We start from the raw sequence: 23,727 nt of genomic DNA on the forward strand, positions 1-23,727 counted from the left end.
ACGTCCTCCTGGTGAAGAAATCTAATTAAATCAGCCTAAACTAGTTTGTTAGCCCCAGCTTGGTCAAATCAAAGGATAAATTTACAACAGACAAATTTTCCAACACGTCATTTTTGTCCCCCATCAGAAACCGAGTCCAGTACAGGATCTTTCTGCGGGAGAGATTCAAGACCAGCCGTATCAGTCAGCATCAGGTGAAGCACAACAGACAAATTACAACATCTATCAATTACATCTGCACACACACACACACACTGCTATTTCTCACACACATGCAGAGACACCAGAAGACATTGATCCACTTCCAGAATCTGTGCCCTGGTAGGACAATAGTCTTGGCCTCGCAGGTTGGCTTTTCTCAGGCCCAGTGTCTGGGACAGCGAGCGATATTTTGTGTCGGTGTCCGTACTGATTGGGAAGGAGAATAATTGATGAAAGTGAGAGAATCGGAGTAAAGCAGAGAGGAGAGCGGGTTCAGCTGGAGTTCAGCTGTATTCTCAGGTGACTTTATTTCTGCACACAGGCTGCTGATAAGCGTGTTTATCGAGCAGACAAAAGGACAGTGAGGATCCTGTTGCTTCAGTTTAAACCTGTTCTCCATCTCCGTGAGCTGGAGACGGGACACCAGACGGCTCGAAGTCAAGCAAGCAACGAAACGCAATACAGGGATAAACGGCACATTTCCCACACATTTTTAACATGCTTATGATTCAGCAAACATCTTTTAAAAAAAAAAATGATAAAAGACTGGTTTACTTATAAATCACTTTGATTCTGACTGATTTTGATAAATGAAATAAAAATTGCATAATAATTTTACAAATGTCCATTACCTTTCTAAGCCTAAAAAAAACACTAATTATACTAATTTACTAAAAAAAAAAAAAAAAAAGCAACAGAAGCACATAAAAGCTGTATTTCAGATAGCAAAGAAATTAAGAGTCAGTAAATTAAAGGTCAACTCTTTATTTATTTTTTTTCACTGACTGAAATACACATTTCTGTTCATTTCCTATGCTTGAAAGGCATGTACGACATAAATATTCATGTTTGTTTCCTTACTAAATAGTAAATATTGAAATAAAATTAAATATGAAAATACTTATGAAATGCTACTATATATAAAGGTTTTATAAATAAATGTAAATTATTTATTAAAATATGTTTTTATATAAAACAAAATAATAATAAAAATTACAATTAATATATCAATTATTTGCATATAAAGTAGGAATAAATGGTGTGAACTGTTAGTATTTAGAAAACTTAAAAAATAAAGGTAAATCAAGGTTCCCAAACTTATAATCCCAACCTATAAACCTTAGTAAATGATTATTATTACTTTTTCCAGGCTTGGAAATCATAATTGTAGTTCAAGTTCCCATAATTCAAGTTCCCTGACATTTCCAAGTTTTTCCAATTTTTAAGCACACAACTGAACAATCTTGATTGATCAAACACAACCCGCCAAATAAATTTGACAAGCTACCAAATTGGTGTAAATGGGGCTATTTTTCAGCTTTGACGGCAGCCACGTCTTCCTAATGTGTGTACCTACTAGTGGTTAATGAAGCATAGATGCAAACCTTTGACTTCAGATATGTAATCCTCAGGTCAGTCTCATATCAAAACACACACTAATCTCTGCGTGTACGACATCAAGCTCACCAGGATGCTCCATTCATGCTGTCCTCATCAGAGTTCAGACAACACACGGTGCAGGTAAGTGCCTGGACGCTCGGCTGCTCAGGTGAAACCACATCCCCGGCCCGCGGGGGCTTTTCATAGTTCTGTGTGCTAGCTACAGTTACACACCGGCAGCCTGATAACAAGACTCGACTTTCAGAAGCACTCATGTGTGCCGCAGGTGTCCGAGGACAGCGGCATCAGACAGGTGTCAGAGAGAACCCAGCCTCAGGCCGTCCAAGATGCAGAGGAGTTGGTTTCTTCATGGAAACAGATTTGGGGAAATACATCCAAGCATTACATCACTTGCTCACCAATGGATGCTCTGCAGTGAATGGGTGCCGTCAGAATGAGAGTCCAAACAGCTGATAAAATCATCATAATAATCCACATTACTCCAGATCAGTATTTGGGTCATTCCTGTTATACAGTGACTTTTGTGTCCCAATGATTTATTCAATCATATTTTCTCTAAAATAAGTCACATATTTATAAGACATGGCTTAAACTGTATATTTAGGTCTTCTTTATCACTTTAAAAGGGGTAATAGATATTATAAATACTATTTTGTATTTTACACACCTTTTCATTGATATATGCATTCAATTTTATTATGTCCTCAGTGCAAAGTAATCAACTTCCACAAGAAATATAAACCAAAAAAGGATAAAAAAAGAAACTATGTGTTTTAATTATGTTATAGACTAGGATAAACTGCCTCTAATCATACATATAAATCATGGAACAAAGTTAAAATGTCTTAATGGATTTGTTTCACTCAGCTTTGCAAGATGTTAACTGATGGTAATGTGGATTACTGTGATGTTTTTATCAGCTGTTTGGACTCTCATTCTGACGGCACCCATTCACTGCAGAGCATCCATTGAAGGTGAGCAAGTGATGTAATGAAAAATCTGTTCTGATGAAGAAACAGGTATATTTGTAGCAATAGCCAAAAATACATTGTATGGGTCAAAATTATAAACTTTTCTTTTATGCCGAAAATCATTAAGATATTAAGTAAAGATCATGTTCCATGAAGATATTTTGTACATTTTCAAACAAGCTTATGTTTAAAAAAATTGTCCATGTTTTGTATTCCAAGCCCACAAATAACAATATAATGACGTTTAAAGGAAGTAGAACCAGCAAAAAGTTCCATACAAATGTATTTTAACTGCATCCATAACTTTTCCACTTTTTATGACTTCTACAAATAATTTTCTGAAAACGCATCAATAAACGTGCCATGACTGTGGGAACCTGAAACGAAACGCATTATAAGATTCAGTATGGTCATAGTCTGCAGCTCTTGATTTAATGCTTGAAACTTTGATACAATTCTGTTAGATGAAAAATCCAGAGTATTTTTTATTAAAGTTATTTATTATTGCCTTAATTATTACAATGACAATTCCATCTCAATAAATACATATATACATGACCCACTTTAGGTCACTTTAATAGACCCATAAAAGGACAAAAACAATAAAACCAACCACAGCTTGTAAAATGTCTTCTACATCATCATAAATGAAGAAAATAAAATGAACGAGAGTGATTTACTTTAAGCAATGTGAACATTACACTTTTTAATCAAACTGAAGGAAAATATTTATTATACAATTTACATAAAATCTGCATGAGAGTAGGAAAAGTTTTTTTTTGTAATGACAAATGAGGATCTGGTGAGAAGTGTTGATCTAGGATCTGCTCTCTGTTGCCTAAACAGGCATAACACTAATCATGTGACCTCGGGTTAACATTTGTTTTTTGACCAGTCAAATGTTGTACAGATACGAATGACCTTACATTGTTCCTAAAGAGCTTTGGTCCACAAACAAGCGGCATGATGCGGAAAACTAGATCTCTCCCATTATAATCCATAAACCCAAAGATTATAATGGGAATAGTGACTGTTGTGGTGTAGACACACTGTATTTATTTATATACACCTATACCTGTTTTTGTTCTGCATCTCCAAAGCAACAGTGAATCAGAAAGGAGCTCTGAGGTTCTGATTGGTCAGCATCCGGAGTCTCCGCCTCTCCACAGCCTGCTGCTTCTTCCTCTCGATCTCGGCATCACTGCACCTCACGGCTCCAGAGTTACACACATCTACACAAAAACACTTTTTTTATTTTTATATTTTAGAAAAATTATATTTCTGTTTTTGAACATCAAATCAGAATGATTTCTGAAGGATCACGTGACACTGAAGACTGGAGTAACGATGCTGAAAACTCACAGGAATACATTTTAAAATAGACTCAAATAGAATTTTTTTTAAAAATAATATTGCACAATATTACTGTTTTTGATCAAAGCGGATGTCTTTACAAAGCATAAAAAAAACCCAACTTTTCAATGGAAGTGTATATTATACATGATATGTTCACTATGATTATTTAGCCTGTGTTCAATTAAAGTTATATACAGTTCAATAAAGCAAAGCGTGTGACATTTACTGTACCTTTGGCAGTGGACCTGAACGAGTCACTGTACGGCTTTTTGAACTGATGACTGTCTGCTGTTCTCACATCTGATTGGAGGACGGCCAGCACGCCCCTCTCGTGACCCTGCTGTGTTGGGGGGACAGCACAGGTGCCCCGTCCCACCACAGACGAGCTTCTCACCTGTTTGAATTTATACGCTCCATTACTTGAGGGGCCAGATGGTCTCGTTGCATCACATGACACATTAGAGCCGAGTCCTGCAGGCCCGGAGTTCACCGCGTGAGCTCTCTGACCGTACAGAGACACTGATGTGTTTGCACTGGACGTGGAAACATTAGCGGATGGTTTCTTGGGTGGATAAGGATGAGCGAACACTGTTTGCTGACTGGCGGCTTCAGCGGTGTTTTGTGATGCTTTTGCGGTGTTTTGCTGGTTGTTTGTGGTGCTGCCAGATAACTCCTCAAGATTATCACACGCCTCACAAAACAGATCATCGTCCTCCACTCCGTCATCCCAGATGTCATCAGACGCAAAAAAAGAGTCCAGGTCTTCATCAAAAACATCACTTAAGCCATCTATAACTGCATTCTCTCCTTGTTGTTTAACGCCTCCGGAGTTTGGATGCTGGTGCATGCTGGGAGGATTTGAATGAGGAGGGTTTATAGTACTGAGGCCGGTGGGCGGCAGCGTCCCTTCGGTGTTTGGGCGGAAATGATGCGTTGAGGAAACCGCATTGTGCTCGGATGTATTTTGAATAACCTGAAGCGGTGTTTCTTGTGTCTTGTGCTGATTCTGTTTGCCACTGAAGGAAATTGTAGGAACTTGCAATGATTTACTCGTAGGAAAAACCTGATTTGTGCAATTATTTTCCATGCGATTTCCAATTTCTGGCTTTGCCTGTATTCGAGACACCCGCTGAAAACTTTGATCACTTTTTGTCTGTTGCCCTTGAAATGTGCCACATTTAACATCAGTTTTAGCTGCTTGTTTTTGGTTTGTCATTGCAACCGAAAGCATTTTGATTCTCATGAGTCTGTCTTTGTGTTGAACTGTACTTCGGTGCAGCAAACAGATCTGGGTTTTGCGTCATCTCCAAAAGCAACGAGTCATCGAGTAAACCGTCACTGCTCCAGTCGTCATCAAAATCATCAGCCTTGTTCACTTGTTTACTGCCATGGTTTTCTGCCGTTGTAACCGTAGAACGTTTTTGTGAAACACTGGGTTTCACACTGCAGAGATTTCTCTCAGGAACTTCCTGAGTACGACAAACTGACGCCTGACTGAGACGCCCGCTGAGCCGCTGAGTCGGCCCGTCAAAAAGGAAATCAAGATCATCGTCCATCTCCTGATGAAGTCCCCTTTCTTCAGCAGGCTTCTCGTCACTGGGCTTTAGAGCAGAGCTGCTGTGGGCTGCTGTGAATCGCTCGTCATGTGGCGGCTGTTGTTCTTTAGATTGTTTTGAACCCGGTGCATCAGAGTTCGGTTCTTGAGCTTCATCTTGCCTCATGTTGAAGTCAAACTGCTTCGCCAGCCGCATTAGATCTTCCACAGTGCTTTGTCTGCAACAGACAGAGAAGAACAGAGACTAAACACATACACATGGTGATAGACATTCATATGGTTTCATTCATTTACTAATTTCTGATTATACACTGTAGGTGCTTTTAATTAAATGTGACCCTGGAGCACAAAACCAGTCTTAAGTCACTAAGGGGACTATTTTTAGCAATAACCGAAAAAAAAACACTGCATGGGTCAAAATTATCGATTTTTCTTTTGTGCCAAAAATCATTAGGATATTAAGTAAAGATAAAGATATTTATCAAATTTACTACTGTAAATTATGCATTGCTAAGAATAAATGTGGACAACTTCAAAGGCGATTTTCTCAGTATTTTAATTTTTTTGCACCCTCAGATTGAGCAGTGAAATAACACGGCATAAATGAAATCTATTATAATTTTTTTTCAAAAAAGTAGAATTGGAATCTGATCGAATCGTGAGGTGTCTTAAGATTCCTTTACTTTGTCACCATGGGCTTGACTTTGGGCTGCTGTACTTCTGGTGTGCAGGGAATGGCACTGTCCCCAATCCACTGCATTAAAGACGAATCCGCTTCTTCTAGTCTTCCATTCTATAAACACAATACAGCATTTGACATCAACACTCAACTCATTTTGAACTGAAAACACTAGCATAGTGGTAGTTTATGTTCCTCGAGCAAACCTTTGGTGCGATCCGATTGGCAATGTCCGATATATCCACTGCCCTGACATGTGCAGCTCTCCTCTGTCCACGACCTGAAAAGAAATACGCATCTGTCATACTTAGATACTGCATTTAAAGAAGAAATGCACAAGACTAATAGACATGCATACCATGTCGAATGGGTGATGGAGATGTCGTATCCCATATAATATCTTGATGAAAATCTGGATCATTGCTGGGCGAGTCGTCAGGTATCAGTCTCCTGAACTGGCCTCTCGCTGGACGAGTCGGGGTTTTGAACTCTGCCACAAAACACATGCAGTTCAAAAACACCTGCTTTAATACAGCACGGTTCTAAACATTAATTACTTCAGAAAACTTCATATTACAAACTTCATTTTACATGTGGGACTTTCATATTATGCTATCCTTGCCTTTTTTCATGATTTTTGATCAGATGTCAAAAGATGGTTCAATTACAATATTGTAAATCATCAAATTGAGGTCAAGCCTGAGACCAGCCAGAGCATTTTTCCTAAAGTTTGCACTACTATTTTATTATAATGTTCTTAACTTTCTTTTACTATTATGTTATTCTTTCTCTTTTATGATATTTGATCAAATATCAAAATAAGGTTCAATTAAAATAATGTAAATTACCCTGGAGCACAAAAGCAGTCATAAATAGCACGGGTGTATTTGTAGCAATAGCCAACAATATATTGTATGGGTCAAAATTATCAATTTTTCTCTTATGCCAAAAATAATTAAGATATTAAATAAAGTTATTGCTCCACAAAGATATTTAGTAAATTCCCTACCATAAATACATCAAAACTTAATTTCTGATTCGTAATATGCATTGCTAAGAATTAATTTGGACATTTTTAAAAGTAATCTTCTCAATATTTTTTTGCATCCTCAGATTCCAGATTTTTTTTTAAATAGTTGCATCTCGGCCAAATACTAACCGATCCTAACAATTCAGTTTTCAGATAATGTATGAATCTCAATAAAAAAATAGACCCTTATGACTGGTTTTGTGCTCCAGGGTCTCACTGATGTTATTAAAATGCTCTTAACTTTCTTAAATGTAAGCACATTGTATTTTACTAAACTAAATCCTTTACATAAAAGCAATGTAGCGTTCAAACAATAAGTATGAGCGTTCAAACTGGCCATGACTGAGTGAGATACTTCAGAGGAGCCAGAGGCAGGTTTCTGTGTGTTTTTGGGGTGATGTGTTACCCGTGTCGCGGATCTGTGCGGGGTTTAGCGTCGCTGCTCTCGGGCTGCGTCTCAGTCTGTTTACTTTCGACTTCATCTGCGTCAGTTTAGCGACTTCATTCCGTTCGTGCTGTTCCTGACTGCCTCTGCCCTCCATCTCGTTGAGCTTTACAGAATGTTTTCAGTTAATATACCACCGAGTTGGTCTTATATTTTTTGTGCTTTTCGCTGCCATCGTGAGCCTGGATGTGTGTAAATTGTTTAAACATTCCGCCAAAACACACAGTTCCTCCCAGGATTCATTGCGGAAACGTGCTCGAGGACGTCGTGTGTGCGTAGCTACTGCGCAAGAGCGACGCATGCGCTGAAAAAAAAATAGGGCTAACAGTTAAATACATGATGATAATTAAGCACATTTAGCGAATGCAGAGCGGGTGTTTCAAGTGAATTTAATTTTAAAATGTACTTTAAAATGTACATTTTAAGATGCAACAACATCAATTAAATAATTGATGATGTTAATAATACTACTAATAATATGAATAAATAACTCTTCTGCCAAGTAGGCTACTGTAGCTAGCCTTTATTGGCTATATTTATTGTTTAGTCGCATTTATTGTTGTTCAGTGAATTTCTGTGGACTAATTCAAGTTATTCCATAGGAATTGATGTGATCTGGGCAAAGTTTCTCTTTAAGCAAATTTCGCAACAGGTTCAGGGCCCGTATCCCTAAAGATTCTGGGAATCCTCTCGGAGAGCTCCTAACTTAACCTAAAAATTCCTTGCCAGGAGTTTTAGCTTAGAAGTGATTCCAGAACATTTTCAGTGAACTCTGAGCAAGGAATGGATGGAAAATCCTATCTTAGTGAGGAGGTGTGGTTGACCCCCTTTGCTAGGTATGAGTCATCATTTCAAAAGCCATGATTGGTTGATCCTACAAGTTTGATAATGAGCAAAGGATGTACCCTCAAATCAATAAACATAATTATACACTCTAATCTTATGCAGACTGTAATTGTAAATAATATTTCACATTCAAGAAAATATCTGGAAAATGAATAGTAAGCTGTAGGGGTTATAGCCTAACATTAGAAACTAAAATATGTGAAAACTTAAGCTCATTACACCCTGTTCAAATAATGTTTTGTGTCTTATTTGATCATATTAATCCATTTTGGTAATAGATTTAGCAACTTATAGATGCCTCTTTATCAACGTCTTTCCAAAAAAAAAAAAAAAATCACTAGTGACTTTTTTTGCACATATTTTACTGAAATATTCACTACTTTAAGACAAAAAATATGATACTTCATACAGTAGGCAACTGTACATTTATGTGTAAAATAAGATCTGTGGTAAACAATATAAAGTACACATACTATACTAAAAACACCAGTTTTTATTTTTTATTTTTAAAAACATATGTTTGTAGTCACATTACATGAGATGTAGGTTAATTATATAATATATAATAATAATTATATAATAATGATTTTTGGGGTGTGAATGTGTGCAGTACATCAAAACGCCCAACTACTGTCAAGTTATGTTTACTGATGTTATTTCAGTTTTGAATTGACCTGTTATTAAAACCCAAAGGAAGATCTCAAGACAACTCATGGTGGATTAATTTAATGGGTCTTGACGTCCGACTGTATAAATCTATTAGGAACCACTGTCATCAAAAATATGACAATAATAACCTGAACCCATGAGGGAGATACTGATCCTTGACTAATTTATGATTTTCACATAGCGACAATAACCGAACTATGATATTTGGGCAAAACTATTGTTTTTCATACCAAACTTATGTTTTTTGAAATGGTTGTAAGCCAATGTTCTGTGATTCCACTTGGGAGAAAATTGTGGACTGAATCCAGCGTGCTCTATTTGTCTTTTCTGATCTCTTGCTGTAGGTATTCATCACCACGCACGGACAGAAGTCTGGAGCTGTGTGTGTCTGTGTTAGCGTAGGTCACTGTCTGCAATCAGAGCACATTATGTGTGTGCACTTTTCTGAAATGAGCTGTGTCCAAATAATGCTTGATAGTGATCTCAGCTTGTCAGTTCCTTTGTCCTATTGTACTTATGGAGTGATTACATTGTATAAATGTCAGCATGTGTCCACTCAGTCATGTATTTTTATGTGTATTTTTTTGGTTTCTTGCAATGCTTTGTGACTGCAGCACTGCAAAACTTCAGTGTTATTTCAGGGTAACGTAACACAGGAAATAGCTGCTGGAGCTGGACACAGATTTAAAGGTGCATGTGATCGACCTCTCAGAGGTTAAGTGGAAATGCACATCCGTTTGATGTCATACCAAGCTATTTTGTTAACAGAAAGTTTGACGATTCGTTAATGAGTTACCGTAACATGAAACAAATTACTTTTCAAACTGGGCGTCACAATTTTTTTGCCTTGCATCATTAAGAAAGGATTTTTCAAGATGTCACAGACCCCTGAATGCTTTTATCAATCATGTAAAAGGAAGCTATATATTTGTTTTATGCATAAAAGACCCCATTTATTCTAAATTAATTGCCATCAATTTAATATATTATTCAGAAAATGTTTAGTTTCCATTAAGTTTTTTTTATGTTTATTATAAAACTGTACTGTTAGATGTATTATTGATTTATAAAATTGTCTATTATTTATTTTTAAATAATTTATTTATAATTTGTATTTATTTACCTATTTTAATCAAATTATTTATTTATTAAATTTTATCTAATTACTATTTATTCTTAATTTTATTTATTTATTTTTTACACTTTTTAAACAGTTTTATCTAAACTTGTATTGTAAATTTTCTTTCTTTTCGTTTTTTGGACCTTTTTATATTTATTTTATATTAAGGCTATTAAGTTACAATACTGTTAAATGTATATATTTATTCATTTTTATCTAATTCCATTGTTTATTTCTTTGTTCATTTAAAACTAATTTATAATTTATTTATTTTTATTTTATTTTATTTATTTGTTTACTTATTTTAATCTATTTATTTATTGCAATCTTGTTTTTATTTATTTATTCACCCTCATGTCATTCCAAAACTCATTATTTTCTTTCCTTTTCATGTTTATCTTCATTTTTGAACAGCAAAAATACTTTGCATATAAAAACTGGACCACTTTCGTAGTGCTGTTGTGGTGTTTTTGGTCCTTTTTAAACTTTAACTGTTTATTTGATATTTTTGTATGTAAAAAGCTGTATGTGTTCTCATACCAATTTTGGAATGACATGAGAGTAAAAGTCATGACAGGATTAATTTTGTTTTGCTGAACTATTCCTTTAAGAAATGTTTCCTGTGAGTTCTGCCCATGTCAGAAGGGGCCTCACGGCTGAGAGTCTAATCAATAGAGCTAAGTCATTCTAAACAAGAGCAGACTGGGGATATATTATTTGATCTGACCCGTGTCTAATAAATCTCCCATGAACTGTTAAGCTGTCAGGCTGACATGTAGACGGAGGTCTGATTGACTGCCATGTCACTGCTAAATCTACCTCTACAGATTACTTGTGTTTATATCTGAGCCCGGGCTGGGTGTGTGTACACACACATATCCACACACACACACACACACACACACACAGTCTACACTGCTAGGTCTTTCATTTGACAAATGGCTGTTCTCCGAACAGTCGGTTATTGGGAAACTCTGTGATATACGGCTCCTGTAGCACCACCAGAGCTGTCCAGCTCCGGTAACCAGCGGCAACCTGATGATGTCATCAGAAAAGGTACCTAACGACCCCTGGTTGGCCTTTCTTGTGGTTAGGTCCTGATTAGAGGAGCTGATTGAATGTGTGTATATGTGTGTGTGAAATTGCGTAATCACTCACAGGCCTGTATGTGGTGGGGTTCGGCCAAGGGTTGCACAGGGGTCGGCTAGTAACTGTACATTCTAGAATAAAGTAATAAAACTGTAAAATTACAGAGAACTGCTGGAAACCTTGCTGACAGCATTTTACTGTAAAATTACAAAAAAGCTGTAATTCAGAATACAGTAACAAAACTAAAATTATGGTACACTACTGGAAACCCTGCTGTCAGTATATCACCGTTAATTTACCAAAAAGATGTAATTCATAATACAGTAATAAAACTGTAAAATTACAGTATGCTGCTGGAAACCCTGCTGTCAGTATATTACCGTTAATTTACCAAAAAGACGTAACTCTGAATACAGTAATAAAACTGTAAAATTACAGTACACTGCTGCATACCCTGCTGCCAGTATATTACCGTTAATTTACAAAAAAGCCGTAACTCCGAATACGGTAATAAAACTGTCAAATTATCGTACACTGCTGAAAACCCTGCTGCCAGTATATTACCGTTAATTTACAAGGAAACTTTTTACAGTGAACACTGACCCATAAAACACTTCACATCTCAGCCTAAGTGAATTTGGGAGGCTCGGCTCTTGTAAGTAAGTTTGTCCTTTGACATTCTGATTTGCCTTAAGTTCCATTCATAGCAAGCACAATAACGTTTACAGCACAATGATAATAAAAAGTATAAAAGGATTTGCATACAGATGACGATGTTGTCAAAACAATGCCCATTCACATGGATCCACAACACACAACTAAAATGCCGTATTATACATGCCAGGCCAGTAGTTGGCGCTTGTGAATTGCATAACCTTTTCCACAAATACATGATTTTTCAAGACAATATTGTTTTCAAAAATGTGCGCTTTGAAACCTGTTTTCAAAAGTTTGTGTTTTCCAAAATACCATTGTCATGTAAATGAATGGGCAAAAATGCAATTACTGAAAAAGGTAAACACCCCTTCAATAATAGACCGAATAATATGATGAGTACACAACTAACAATAACGACACAAACGGACACAAAACGACACAAACTGAACTTTATCCTTGCAGTCACCTTTAAATCTGCGGTAGGGAACTTTTGACGCTCTAGCGGTTAATAAACAGAACTGCTTGCGTCTTGCGGAAGAACATCGTAGCCGGAACTACTTCTCTCTGTTTATGTCTATGAAGAATCACAAAGGTACTGGGTTACTCCGCCGCGGTATCCCCGAAGCAATCTAAAATAGTCCGAATATAAACACTTATTATAGGTGCACCCTAGTGATTCAGGACAAGCTAAAAACACGGTTTGGGAAATGGATTCATGGTGTACTCGCTTATTATATAAATTATTCTACATTTTTAACACAAGCAAAGTTACGGACCACAGCTCTGATTGGTTGTTTCTTAACGGGAGCGGTCTGTAACTGCAAATGGCAATAGGACACTGGGAGGAGCCAGAGGAGCTTGATTTTTTCACAGATTATCTGTCTCATATTCTACTGTCAGGACATAATGACAGGTTTAACAAATATGTCGATTTTTTAAGAGGCATGCACACGACAACAGAGGAATAAAATCGTTGGAATAATTTTTAGAATGAAATTTTTGTTGTTGCCTTTATTATAATAGGAAGTGTAAACAGATGGGAGCGGGAAAGATCCTTGTGCTGGGACTCGAACTCGGGACTGCCGTAGTGCAGCAGATATTTTTTTCCTCCCCAATATTTTTTCTTAGATTTATTTTGTGATATGGTGTACAAAGTGTGAATGAAAATTGTGTATAATCTCAGGCGTGATATGTAAATCTCAATGTTATGAATGCCTTTCTCTGTTGTTGTTCAAAGCATTGAATAAAAAAATAAAAATAATATTAATAAAAGTAAATAAATAAAAGCGCTGCTCAGCTGAATAATGTTGCTTCTTAAACGAGAACAACGTTCCTGTCCCGGTACAAGCGTTCACAAGAAAACCTGACACTCTGTCTCTCTTTCTCTCCTCTCTTCGTTTCTCTCTTTGCCCTTGAACTGAAACAGATCCAGAGAGATATTCAATCCCCTCGTTTCCTCGTTTCGATTGTGGACACCCATTATTATATGCATGATTTAAATGGTTGAAACAGTGTGTATGTGTTAATCATGCATTGCTGTAAACAATAAATTATATTTAGCTTAATTAGAGTGAAGCCTTTAGCAAAAGATCTCCATTTTTATGTCAACTAAGCACATTTTCTCCACTTACACATTGTACCTGCAATGTAAAAAAAAAAAATCAGATGTAAAAAAATATTGTGCATATATAACATTTTTATATCCTATAAATATTCTAAATATAAGCTAAAAAAATATAGTACACACATCTAGTATGTACTATATATATATATATATATATATATATGTAAAATGCAGTGTTTAAAAGTAGCATTGTGATAATTACATTTTTTAGAATGCAAATACTTTTTTATGATCCTAAAATATACGGTTAAAGGTATTTTTAAAGGTATGGTACTCCTGTACAGCTAAAGGTCTGTAGGAATAACTGAAACATATAGCCTACTCATAATGCAAACAGGAAGGCTACTTCAGAGTAAAATATGTCAAAGTAAAACAGTTTGTCAGAATTGTAAACACGCTTTTGGACTAGCTTCAAGACTCTCCAGTGTTGAGATGATGCCGGGTTTGTTTGGCAGCGAGTTTAAACAGGAAAGTGGAAGAAGAGCGAGCTCAAGCATTAAAATCCAACCCAGACATTAGACTTTTACTGACCATCTCTCACCTTCATACCACAGATGGTTCAGTTACAAGCGAACCACAACCCTTGTTCATAAGCCACTTTCTCTCGTTCAGTCCCCCTTCATCTTTTGTTTTGGGTGAGAATGAAGGCTTACATATGTATGTTTGTCTGGACATGGACTAGACATGAATTCACCCCAGCTGTTGATGAAATGTTCAGTTTAACCAGAACAAGTCATCTACAATACAGACCACAGGAGAGAGCAGTACCTCTCGTGCCCTACAGAGGACCATACACACCCGCTCCAGTGCGCACTGTGCAGTCCACTTACTAAAAAGCTGAGTTTAAAACAACATACTAGCATACTACTATTTCTCCAGTATAATATGTAAATTAGGTACAGTATGCATAAAATACATACAATGTTGTGTAGAATTTAACTGAACCACACAATCGAATACTGTATCCCACAATGCAATGCGCCAAATTTGAAGAACACTGCACATATCGTGCCTTCTTGTATCATTATTTGATAAGATGTTTTTAGAATTATTTGGTAGAGTTTTAGACTTACAATATAAAAAATAAAAAAATTAAAAAAATTGGATAAAATAGTAAATGAAACCTTTTTGAGATGGCAAAGCAATGTAACATACTAAGGTCATGTGATTACAGTTTAGCTGTTTGAATCATTCGTAATTTCATGTTGTTTTACATACACTATCATTCAAATGTTTGGGGTCATTCAGTTTTTTTAAAGTTTTTGAAAGATCTGCTCACCGAAGGTAGCTATATTTCTATGATCAAATATACAGTAAAAACAGTAATATTGTAAAAAATATTATTGCAATTCAAAACGACTTTTTTTCTAATTGAATATGTGTTAAAATGTAATTTATTTGTGATCAAAGCTGTATTTTCAGCATCATTCCTCAAGTCTTCAGTGCCATCCTTCAGAAATATGTTGAATATACTGATTTGCTGCTCAAGAAACATGTCTATTATTACGAATGTTGAAAAGTCGCTCCATATTTTTAATAACAGTGAAACTTATTAAATATTCTTTTATAAATAGTTTTAAAGTAAAGCATTTATTAGCTTTTGTAACATTATAAATGTCTGTACTGTCACTTTTGATCAATTTAAAGCATCCTTGCTGAATAAAAGTATTATTTTACGCTTAATAACTTTGTTTTTAGGATTCTTCAGGATTTTTTTGCATTTATCTGAAATACATTTTTGTAACATTGTCAAATGTCTTTAATGTCATTATGAATCAATTTAATGCATCCCTGCATTAAAAACACAAACTTACTGATCCCAAACCTTTAAACAGCAGTGTACTGTTTTTAAACTTAATATGTACTCTACAATAAAATACTGTATAGAAGGCAGTACACCAGTCCACTTCACACACAGCCAATGAATCACAGTAGATGTGCAACAAAAATGAAATAACACACATGTTGAGGTATGAATTTTTATGTGAATAAACCCATACTCACTGAAAACCAAACACAAACACACACACACACACACACACACACACAGCTCAGCTCACGCCAGTCAAATCAGTACAAGCATTAGTACCTTTCGAAACCACTGACCGTCCCAATGCCTCTGAGCGCATGTCTACTGCAGTAAATGATGTGTGAGAAACCTATAGTTGCATTCGACGGGCAACACCAGCGTTTATGAACCTTTTCAGTGTCACGTTAGACACATCCAGCAGCTTTATATACATTTACGGGCTTTGTATTGAATTGCTCTGCACAGATCAGATCATGAACTCTTGTAATAGACGTGTGGTAGCGTGACGTCCCGGGCTTTTGTCTGCAGAATAATGACTCTTCATTTGAGGTGGCGCTTGAGCTGAAAGATGAGACTCTGTGTGGACCTCCCAGGCCACTCCAAGATTCACCTGGCTCCAGGTGAAAGGTCACATGAAGGAATCTGCCCGGCCCAGGTGTTGAGGCATTGCTTTATCCTGAATTGTTTTCTCTCTGTCCTGATACGCTTGATCTGCCCATCACAGGGAACGTGAGTCCCGGCGGCCATCTTGAAAGCGTCTGTGCCGCCTGGTTTGGAGAATGAAGCTGTAGGGGGTTTTGTACCATTGAATAAAGGCCGTTCATGGTGGTGCTAGTCAAAATCCAATCCGGGTACTTGAGCAAAGGAGCGATCCTCTCGTCAAAAAGCCTGACTCTGTAATGAAAAAGAGTTGAAATCATTTATGAGGGAACCATACTGGCGACGGCGGCGTCACAAATCAACCCCGCTGACATCTCTAGCAAAAACAGCCGCTTTCATCTTTATCTGTTCCTGTGGGTTGAGACATTAACTGATTCTGATGTCATAAACTGTCTCCACTGAGTAATTAAGTGACTAATTAATCAGACTGGGCGGTTTATATCAAGTGACAGTGGAATTATGGGATAGGGATCGCGAGTAGATTTCACAAATGTGGCCATTTCCATCAATGTATGGTTTGTTGGGATAAGATAATATTTAGCTGAGATACAACTATTTGAAAATCTGGAATCTGAGAGTGCCAAAAAAAAAAAAAATATTGAGAAAATCACGTTCTTATTTCTAATCAGAAATTACGTTTTGATATATTTATGGTAGGAAATTTACAAAATATCTTCATGGAACATGATCTTTACTTAATATCCTACTGATTGTTGGCATAAAAGAAAAATCAATCATTTTGACCCTATTGTTGGTTATTGCTACAAATATACTTGTGCTACTTAAGACTTAAGGTTTTGTGCTGCAGGGTCACATATAAACAAAGAAACAGAAACCTATTGAATAATCACGGAATGTTCATGAAGTCGAAACACTGAGAAAGTATTTTCTTTTAAAAAATACTATAATACTAAAATATTTTTTACAGTGAACAGTTCATATAAATGAGAATTGCTCCTACAAATGATTGAATGGTGTGTAGAACGGTGAAAGCGGGAATCCCTGGTGCAGTATGTTACCTCTGCTCTGTGTTCAGCAGGATGCCAGGGGTTTGTTTACATGTAGTGCCACTGACTCTCCAGCCCCATGTTCACTCCCCCAAGACCACCCAGAGCCGCTGAGACACAGACAGACACAGACAGAGAGAGAGAGACACTTTCATCATTTCTCAGAGCTTCACAAAATCATCGACCGACAGCCCTGACGATGGATTTTTGGAGAATTTTGAGTTGACATCGTGAAAAGTTGCAATTTTGCATACATTTATTGTATACAGTTCAAATATTTTGGGGTCGCTAATAGTTTTTAATGTGTTTGAAAGAAGTCTCTTCTGCTCACCAAGGCATAAAAATAAGAGTAAGAGTAAAAATGACAATTTAATATAACTGCTTTCTTCTTGCATATATTGTAAAATGTAATTTATTCCTCCTGTGATGTAAAGCTGAATTTCCAGCATCATTCCTCCAGTCTTCAGTGTCACATGATCTTCAGAAATCACTCTAATTTGCCGATTTACTGCTTAAGAAACATTTCTATTATTATCAGTGTTGAAAACAGTTGTGCTGCTCCATATTTTTAATAGAATCATGTTAAAAAGTACAGCATTTATTTGCTTCTGTAACATCGTAAATCTCTGAACTGCCACTTTTGATCTATTTAATACATCCTTGCTGAAAAAAAAAACATTATTTTCTTTCAAAAATATTTTTACATTAATCAGAACTGAGAGATAAAATGGGCTTAAACGTCATAAATCAAAATCATAAATCAAACACACTGATGGCTTCATTTTCTATAACTGAATATATATTTATTTAGATGTTGGGCTGAATCTTCCTCTTCATGTTTATAAAGCAAGCAGTACTCTGTCATGCTGGATGTACATTGTGTCCCGCAAACATCTGAACATCCAGACAGAGGCTTGACGTACCTGATGGTCTGATGCCCATGTGCGACTGTCCGTCCATTACAAAACCTCCCATTGGCTGACCATCAGGAGTGTATGGGCCACCGTGACCTACTGCGCGCACACACACACACACACACACACACATATATATATTACACAAGAAACAGTTAAGAAGATCAGACATAGCTATGCTTCCCAGAGGACATGAGTAAACAGAAACGAAGCTAACACTACTCCCTTTCCAGCTCGACCAGAACATTTACTGAAACCAGACTACAAGAATGGGTCAGAAAAGTTTGAAAAGATCATTCCGTAAGCATCCGTTTCGGCAAATGTCTTTGAGGCCCATTGCAAACAGCAAGCCTTTATCATCACCACACCAACACAACTCACACTTCGTCCTGAGGAGTGTGTGTGTGTGTGTGTGTGTGTGTGACGGATAAGGCTGAGTTCAACTAATTCATCCTGAAAATCATTCGAGGGGCAGTTAATACAGCACACGGTCTTGAGTTTAAAATAGCACAACACAACTGAACAGAAAGCATGTTTGGAGATATACGATTGGTCCATTTTGTTATTTAAAACTTTAAAACTTGTTATTTTGATTTATGTATATATAGTGTACACCCTAGGAAAAAAGTAATGTATTTAAATTACATTTATCTCATACTAAGTATTCTTCAAATCTATTACTGAGATATCGCTTACTGATATAAAAATTATAATTATAAACTTTATTTGCCATATTACTTGTGCAGATTTGCACATTTCTTAATATTAAGTCTAAAATGTGTTTTAATGTCACTTTTACTAAGGATTGTATGATCTGTCTTTTAATGCAAGATATTTAAAGTGTACCTGAAGTGTACTTGTTTCAAATATACTTCAGCATCTCTTTAGCTGGACTTCAGCACTACGTCCACAGATAATGTGCATTAAGTACAGAATGAGTCGTTCTATTTTAGCAGACTTTAAGTATAGCAGTCTAGTATACCAAAAGTACCAATGCATGGTATTTTTATTTAGTACATAAATATGTAAATGCATTTGTAGTATACTTAGCATGAAATAAATGTATTTCAAATATATTTTAGTATATATTTGTTTCAATAATATATATATATATGTTTGTGTGTGTGTGTGTGTGTGTATAAATACTGTAATACCAGTAAAATTGTTTAAAATTTTTACAAGTTTAAAAAACCGTTTTCTATTTGAATAGATTTGAAACTGTAATTTATTCCTGTGAGGTAAAGCTGAATTTTCAGCATGTTTGGAGATTGTTTTGAAACTGCTGCACATTAAAACCTTTAAATTTGAGCCATGGTCTTAAAAACATGATGCTCATGGCATAAAGCATTGAAAAATGCATTGCAACAGCCAACATTTGCATAGACCGATAATTAAAATATAGTGCAGATAGAAGGTGAGAGCATGTCCTGGAGGAAGGGTTGAGCACTTGCCTGCGCGGTTGGACTGGTCGATCATCGGCTGGACGATTCTTCTCCTGGCGTTGATAAACCTGATCAAGCAAAGGAAAGAACAGGGGTGAAAACATTACAGAAAGGCAATAAAAGCACATTTATGTTTTATTAACACTCCTGGCTTCTGTCAAAGGGAAACATCATTACAATTATTTCTCATACTTATGATTATGATTTGGAAACACCAAGAGTATTAATCTTTGGCGTGCATCTCATCCAGCACCGCTTGGGCTCTAGACATGAATGATTCCTCAAATCATGCCACTTATTAAGTCTGAAATATCAGATTTATGGTGGATAATAAAATGGATGTAAAACCCAGTAGACAAGTCATATTTAGAGAGATGAAAGCCAGTACGAAAGACCTAGCAACAGCCTAGCAACCACCCACAACATGCTACTGGCGGGAAATTTTTAGAACACTTGTTTATTTGAAACAGAACTTTATTCCCATGCTACGCTTGACCTCTGACCCCCTGACTCAGTGACCTCACACCCCGGGCAGCGGCACAGCTCTGCTCTTTCTCAGCCTAAAACATTCCCCGTGACCTCTGACCTCCGGGTGCCAGGGCACAAGTCCACACATGATTAATGACTGTGCTGCGTCTCCCCAGGTGCTTCGCTCGCATTTTAACCTTCACAAAGGAGGGGAAGTTCTACGTTTAATTCACAGGAAGTGAGTTACACACTCTGTGAGACGTGTCACCGTCTGAAACCCAAGAGTTCTGGGTGAGGAGAAGCCTGACTTCACATCAGGCCAACTTTGACCAGACATAAACATTCACAGCATTCATTTACTGCAAAAGAAAGAAAGTCGCATTTTCAGAGAATATATTGTAATTTTTATTACCATGCTGACAAACTAAATAAATAAATAATAATAATAAATCTAACAATTCTAATAACCTTTTTGGGGAAAAAACACCTTTTATGAAGTATTGCTTCTCAAGTAAATTTATCTCGTCTTAAGGGCGTGATATAAACTTATACTGGAAAACAATAAAATCTAAAATTAGAGCTTTGCATATGTAAAAGTCTGAAATTAATACTTTTATTCAGCAAGGATGCATTAAATGGATCAAAAGTGACAAGGAAGACAATTATAATGTTATGAAAGATTTATGATGTTTCTAGTCATCAACGAATCCTGAAAAAAGTACCAGTTTCCACAAAAATATTAAGCAGCACAACTGTGTTCAAAATCAACAATAATCAGAAATGTTTCTTGAGCATCAAATCAGCATGTGATTTCTGAAGAATCATGTGACACTGAAGACTGGAGGAATGAAAATTCAGCTTTGCATCACAGAAATAAATTACATTTTGACTATATATTTATGTAGAAAACCTTAATTTAAAATAATAATATTATTTCACAATATTACTGTTTTTACCACATTTATATTCAAATGAATGCCTTGGTGAACATTAAAGTGTTAAGAAATGCATAATCTATTTCCACAGCATCCTGCTATTCACATTGCAATGTACTTTATGTTATGCATTAGTTTTGCACACAAAAAAAAGAAATAAAAATTTATAGAGATCACATGAAAAATTGAGAATGCAAATGTAATAAGATTTTATAATAAATAGTACACATTGTGTTGCACAGCTCAGCTTGAGAAGCACTTCTCTCATTGAAAGCAGTGATAAACAGGAAGAGCATTCAGAGCAGGTACTATAAACACTTTTGTGAGGTTGTAGAGGGCCAGCATCTCTCTCAGCTCCGCCCGTTAGGTGACCAATCACAGATAGGAGTCGTATCCCCAGCGGGAACGGGCCTGTCCCACTCTTTAAGGGGGTTAAAAGCTGACCCCTCACTGAACCCCTCTTCTCACCACGAGACCAAGTTTACGAGCTTCATGCCTCTGCCTGTTCAGACACACACACACACACACACACTCGTACACGGCCCAACACGCACGCCAAACACATAACAACACTACGCAGCAAGTCAAATATTTGGGGGCCCTTTCTGGTGCACAAGGGAGCAAAGAAACACATAGTACCTTTCCTCCACAATCCAACACAGAACAAACCTGCTGTGCCATATACACACTCTTATTATTGCATATACCCAAAAATATGCAATAGAGTTAACATGTTTGAGAGAAATATATACATACAATTATAAGGAAAAAATTCTTAAATATTATAAATAATAATAGTCATTAAATATGTATGAATAAGATTAAATTATAAATAATAATTATATGATTTAAAAAAATTATAATTAGACAAATTACACAAATATATCTTTTTTTTCCCATATAAAATTATAAACATAGAGATAAATACTCACTTTTTATATTTATATATTTACTTTTAAAAGTTATATATTAATATAATGCTATAGTATTTTTCTTAAATAAAATTCAAAAATTATACATATAATGTATCTGTTTATTAGTATGCATGTGTGTATAATTATGAAATTGACTAACAATTTTTGAAATCGTTACTATATATATATATATATATATATATATATATATATATATATATATATATATATATATATATATATATGTAACGACTCATGAAGATATTATATTTAGCTTTTTAATACTAAATATTTGTTTGCAAATTATATTATCCATATAATAGAAGTGAAAAGTTGATTTAAAATCAACATGAATTCCAGTTAATGCTTTATGTTCATGCTTACTGTCACAAACAAATATGTGTTGAATTTCAATTTGAATATATCTTTGTTTTACATCACTGCTTTTCTTAGTTTTAACATTTGTGAAAATCACAAAGCTTTCTGATAATTGCCAGGTTTGAATAAATAATAAATAATTGTATCCTCAGACATTCAGACCCCACGGCACATTCCTAGGCCTCACAGTTTATATTAATTCACCATGTGATATTTGTAGCCTATTGAAGCTAAAACTCAACAACAAATGTTCCTGTCTGGAAACCGTAGACATAAAGTGCTCTTTTAGTCCCACTGTATTGTGAGTTCATTCGGAGGACAGTGTGTGTGTGTGTGTGTCCACGTTTAAATAAACCAGTCCAGCTGTTTCCAGTGATAATTTCTGTTTAATTTGACAGCAGCTCGTTTTCGCCCCTCTCGTTCCCTCACCTGTTTCCTTCTGGAGCTGCAGACATACACACAGCACGTTCTGCGCTCTTGTTTGTCTTGGGCTTTGAAGAGCACTTAATCCAGTTTCACTCTGGTGATTCAAATGCTAATGAGTTGTCACTTTGATTATGAAAGGCTCTTGAATCGGTGTATCATTTGTTAATTCGTTTTGGTGGATGCATATCTGATATAAAATAATCCTATGCATCTCGTGGCATATATTCCAAGCATCCTGAAGCTATACCGTGGGTTTGGTGAGAAATGCACCGAAATGGCACGTTATTATAATTGATGAGAATCGATCTTGTGTTGCAGTCCTGTGTGCGAGGCATGTTTTGCCTAAAAACCATGGACAGAACTATGCAAGCTCCAAAAATACGATGGAGATTACATGAAGCAAGGGTTCAGTTGCTGCAAGCATAACCGCTGTAAGTGGCGACCGCAATCTGTTTTTGTGCAGTGAATGACTTTCTGCCGAGAGCATGAAGCCATAGAAATTCAAGAGAAACCAAACACTCAGACTATAAAAACAAGCCTGTTGAGTTTCTCTAAAGGATATATCTGTCTGTCTATCTAGCTCTAGCTCTATTTGTATTGTATTGGCTTTTATGTACTTTAAAACGCCAGACTGTATCCGTCTTTTTAAAGAAGAAAAATCCTTGCTTTCTCATTAGAAATAACAACAGCCATCACATTTCAGAGCACTTGCTCATACTTGTGATTGGCTTTGAGTTGATGTTGTGTTAGTTTGATCTGATGAGCTCTCACCAGTTGTTGACCTGCAGGATGGTCAGTCCAGTGTCCTGGGACAGCTGCCTCTTCTGCTCCTCAGAGGGGTACGGGTGCTGCGGGGCACACACATTAACAATCACAAAACAAGCATACGTACAACATGTACAATCTAGGGTTGACATGAAATAGTGTTCTCAACACATTTTACTTCTGTAATGTGACGTTACTAAGTGAAACACAAGTGTTGAGATGAAATATTGAGATAAAAAAAGTAGGATAAAACCAGGAATATGCATTAAAGTTAAAATAAGGTCAGTTTTGATTTCATGTTGACTTTTAAACCTTTTTATGCTCAGATTGCAAATTCATGTAAATTCATCAGAGTCAAAGGTATG

The 23,727-nt window shown here is 36.1% G+C and overlaps 2 protein-coding genes across 3 annotated transcripts in view; both read right to left on the bottom strand.

The window, feature by feature from the left end:
• Positions 1-2,867: 2,867 nt before the first annotated feature.
• LOC113043993 (ewing's tumor-associated antigen 1 homolog) lies at positions 2,868-7,909 on the bottom strand. The gene is given in 7 exon segments (XM_026203559.1): positions 2,868-3,805; positions 4,161-5,133; positions 5,135-5,702; positions 6,168-6,277; positions 6,370-6,443; positions 6,522-6,653; positions 7,600-7,909. Coding segments are annotated over 7 exon segments (2,115 nt in total). The 5' UTR covers positions 7,736-7,909; the 3' UTR covers positions 2,868-3,683.
• Positions 7,910-15,608: 7,699 nt separating this feature from the next.
• Positions 15,609-23,727, bottom strand: part of LOC113043994 (homeobox protein Meis1-like) — a 23,445-nt gene continuing 15,326 nt past the window's right edge. Inside the window, exons 9-13 of one of the 2 annotated variants that reach the window (XM_026203562.1) lie at positions 23,369-23,445; positions 19,486-19,544; positions 18,044-18,130; positions 17,133-17,230; positions 15,609-16,347 (exon numbers count right to left, since the gene is read on the bottom strand). In XM_026203562.1, coding sequence (XP_026059347.1) covers positions 17,169-17,230; positions 18,044-18,130; positions 19,486-19,544; positions 23,369-23,445 — 285 coding nt within the window. In that variant the 3' untranslated portion in view covers positions 15,609-16,347; positions 17,133-17,168. Of the gene's footprint in view, positions 16,348-17,132; positions 17,231-18,043; positions 18,134-19,485; positions 19,545-23,368; positions 23,446-23,727 lie in introns of both variants that reach the window. The other variant, XM_026203560.1, reaches the window with a different exon arrangement.

Source organism: Carassius auratus, chromosome 26, assembly GCF_003368295.1.
Source record: "Carassius auratus strain Wakin chromosome 26, ASM336829v1, whole genome shotgun sequence".
Lineage (NCBI taxonomy): Eukaryota > Metazoa > Chordata > Actinopteri > Cypriniformes > Cyprinidae > Carassius > Carassius auratus.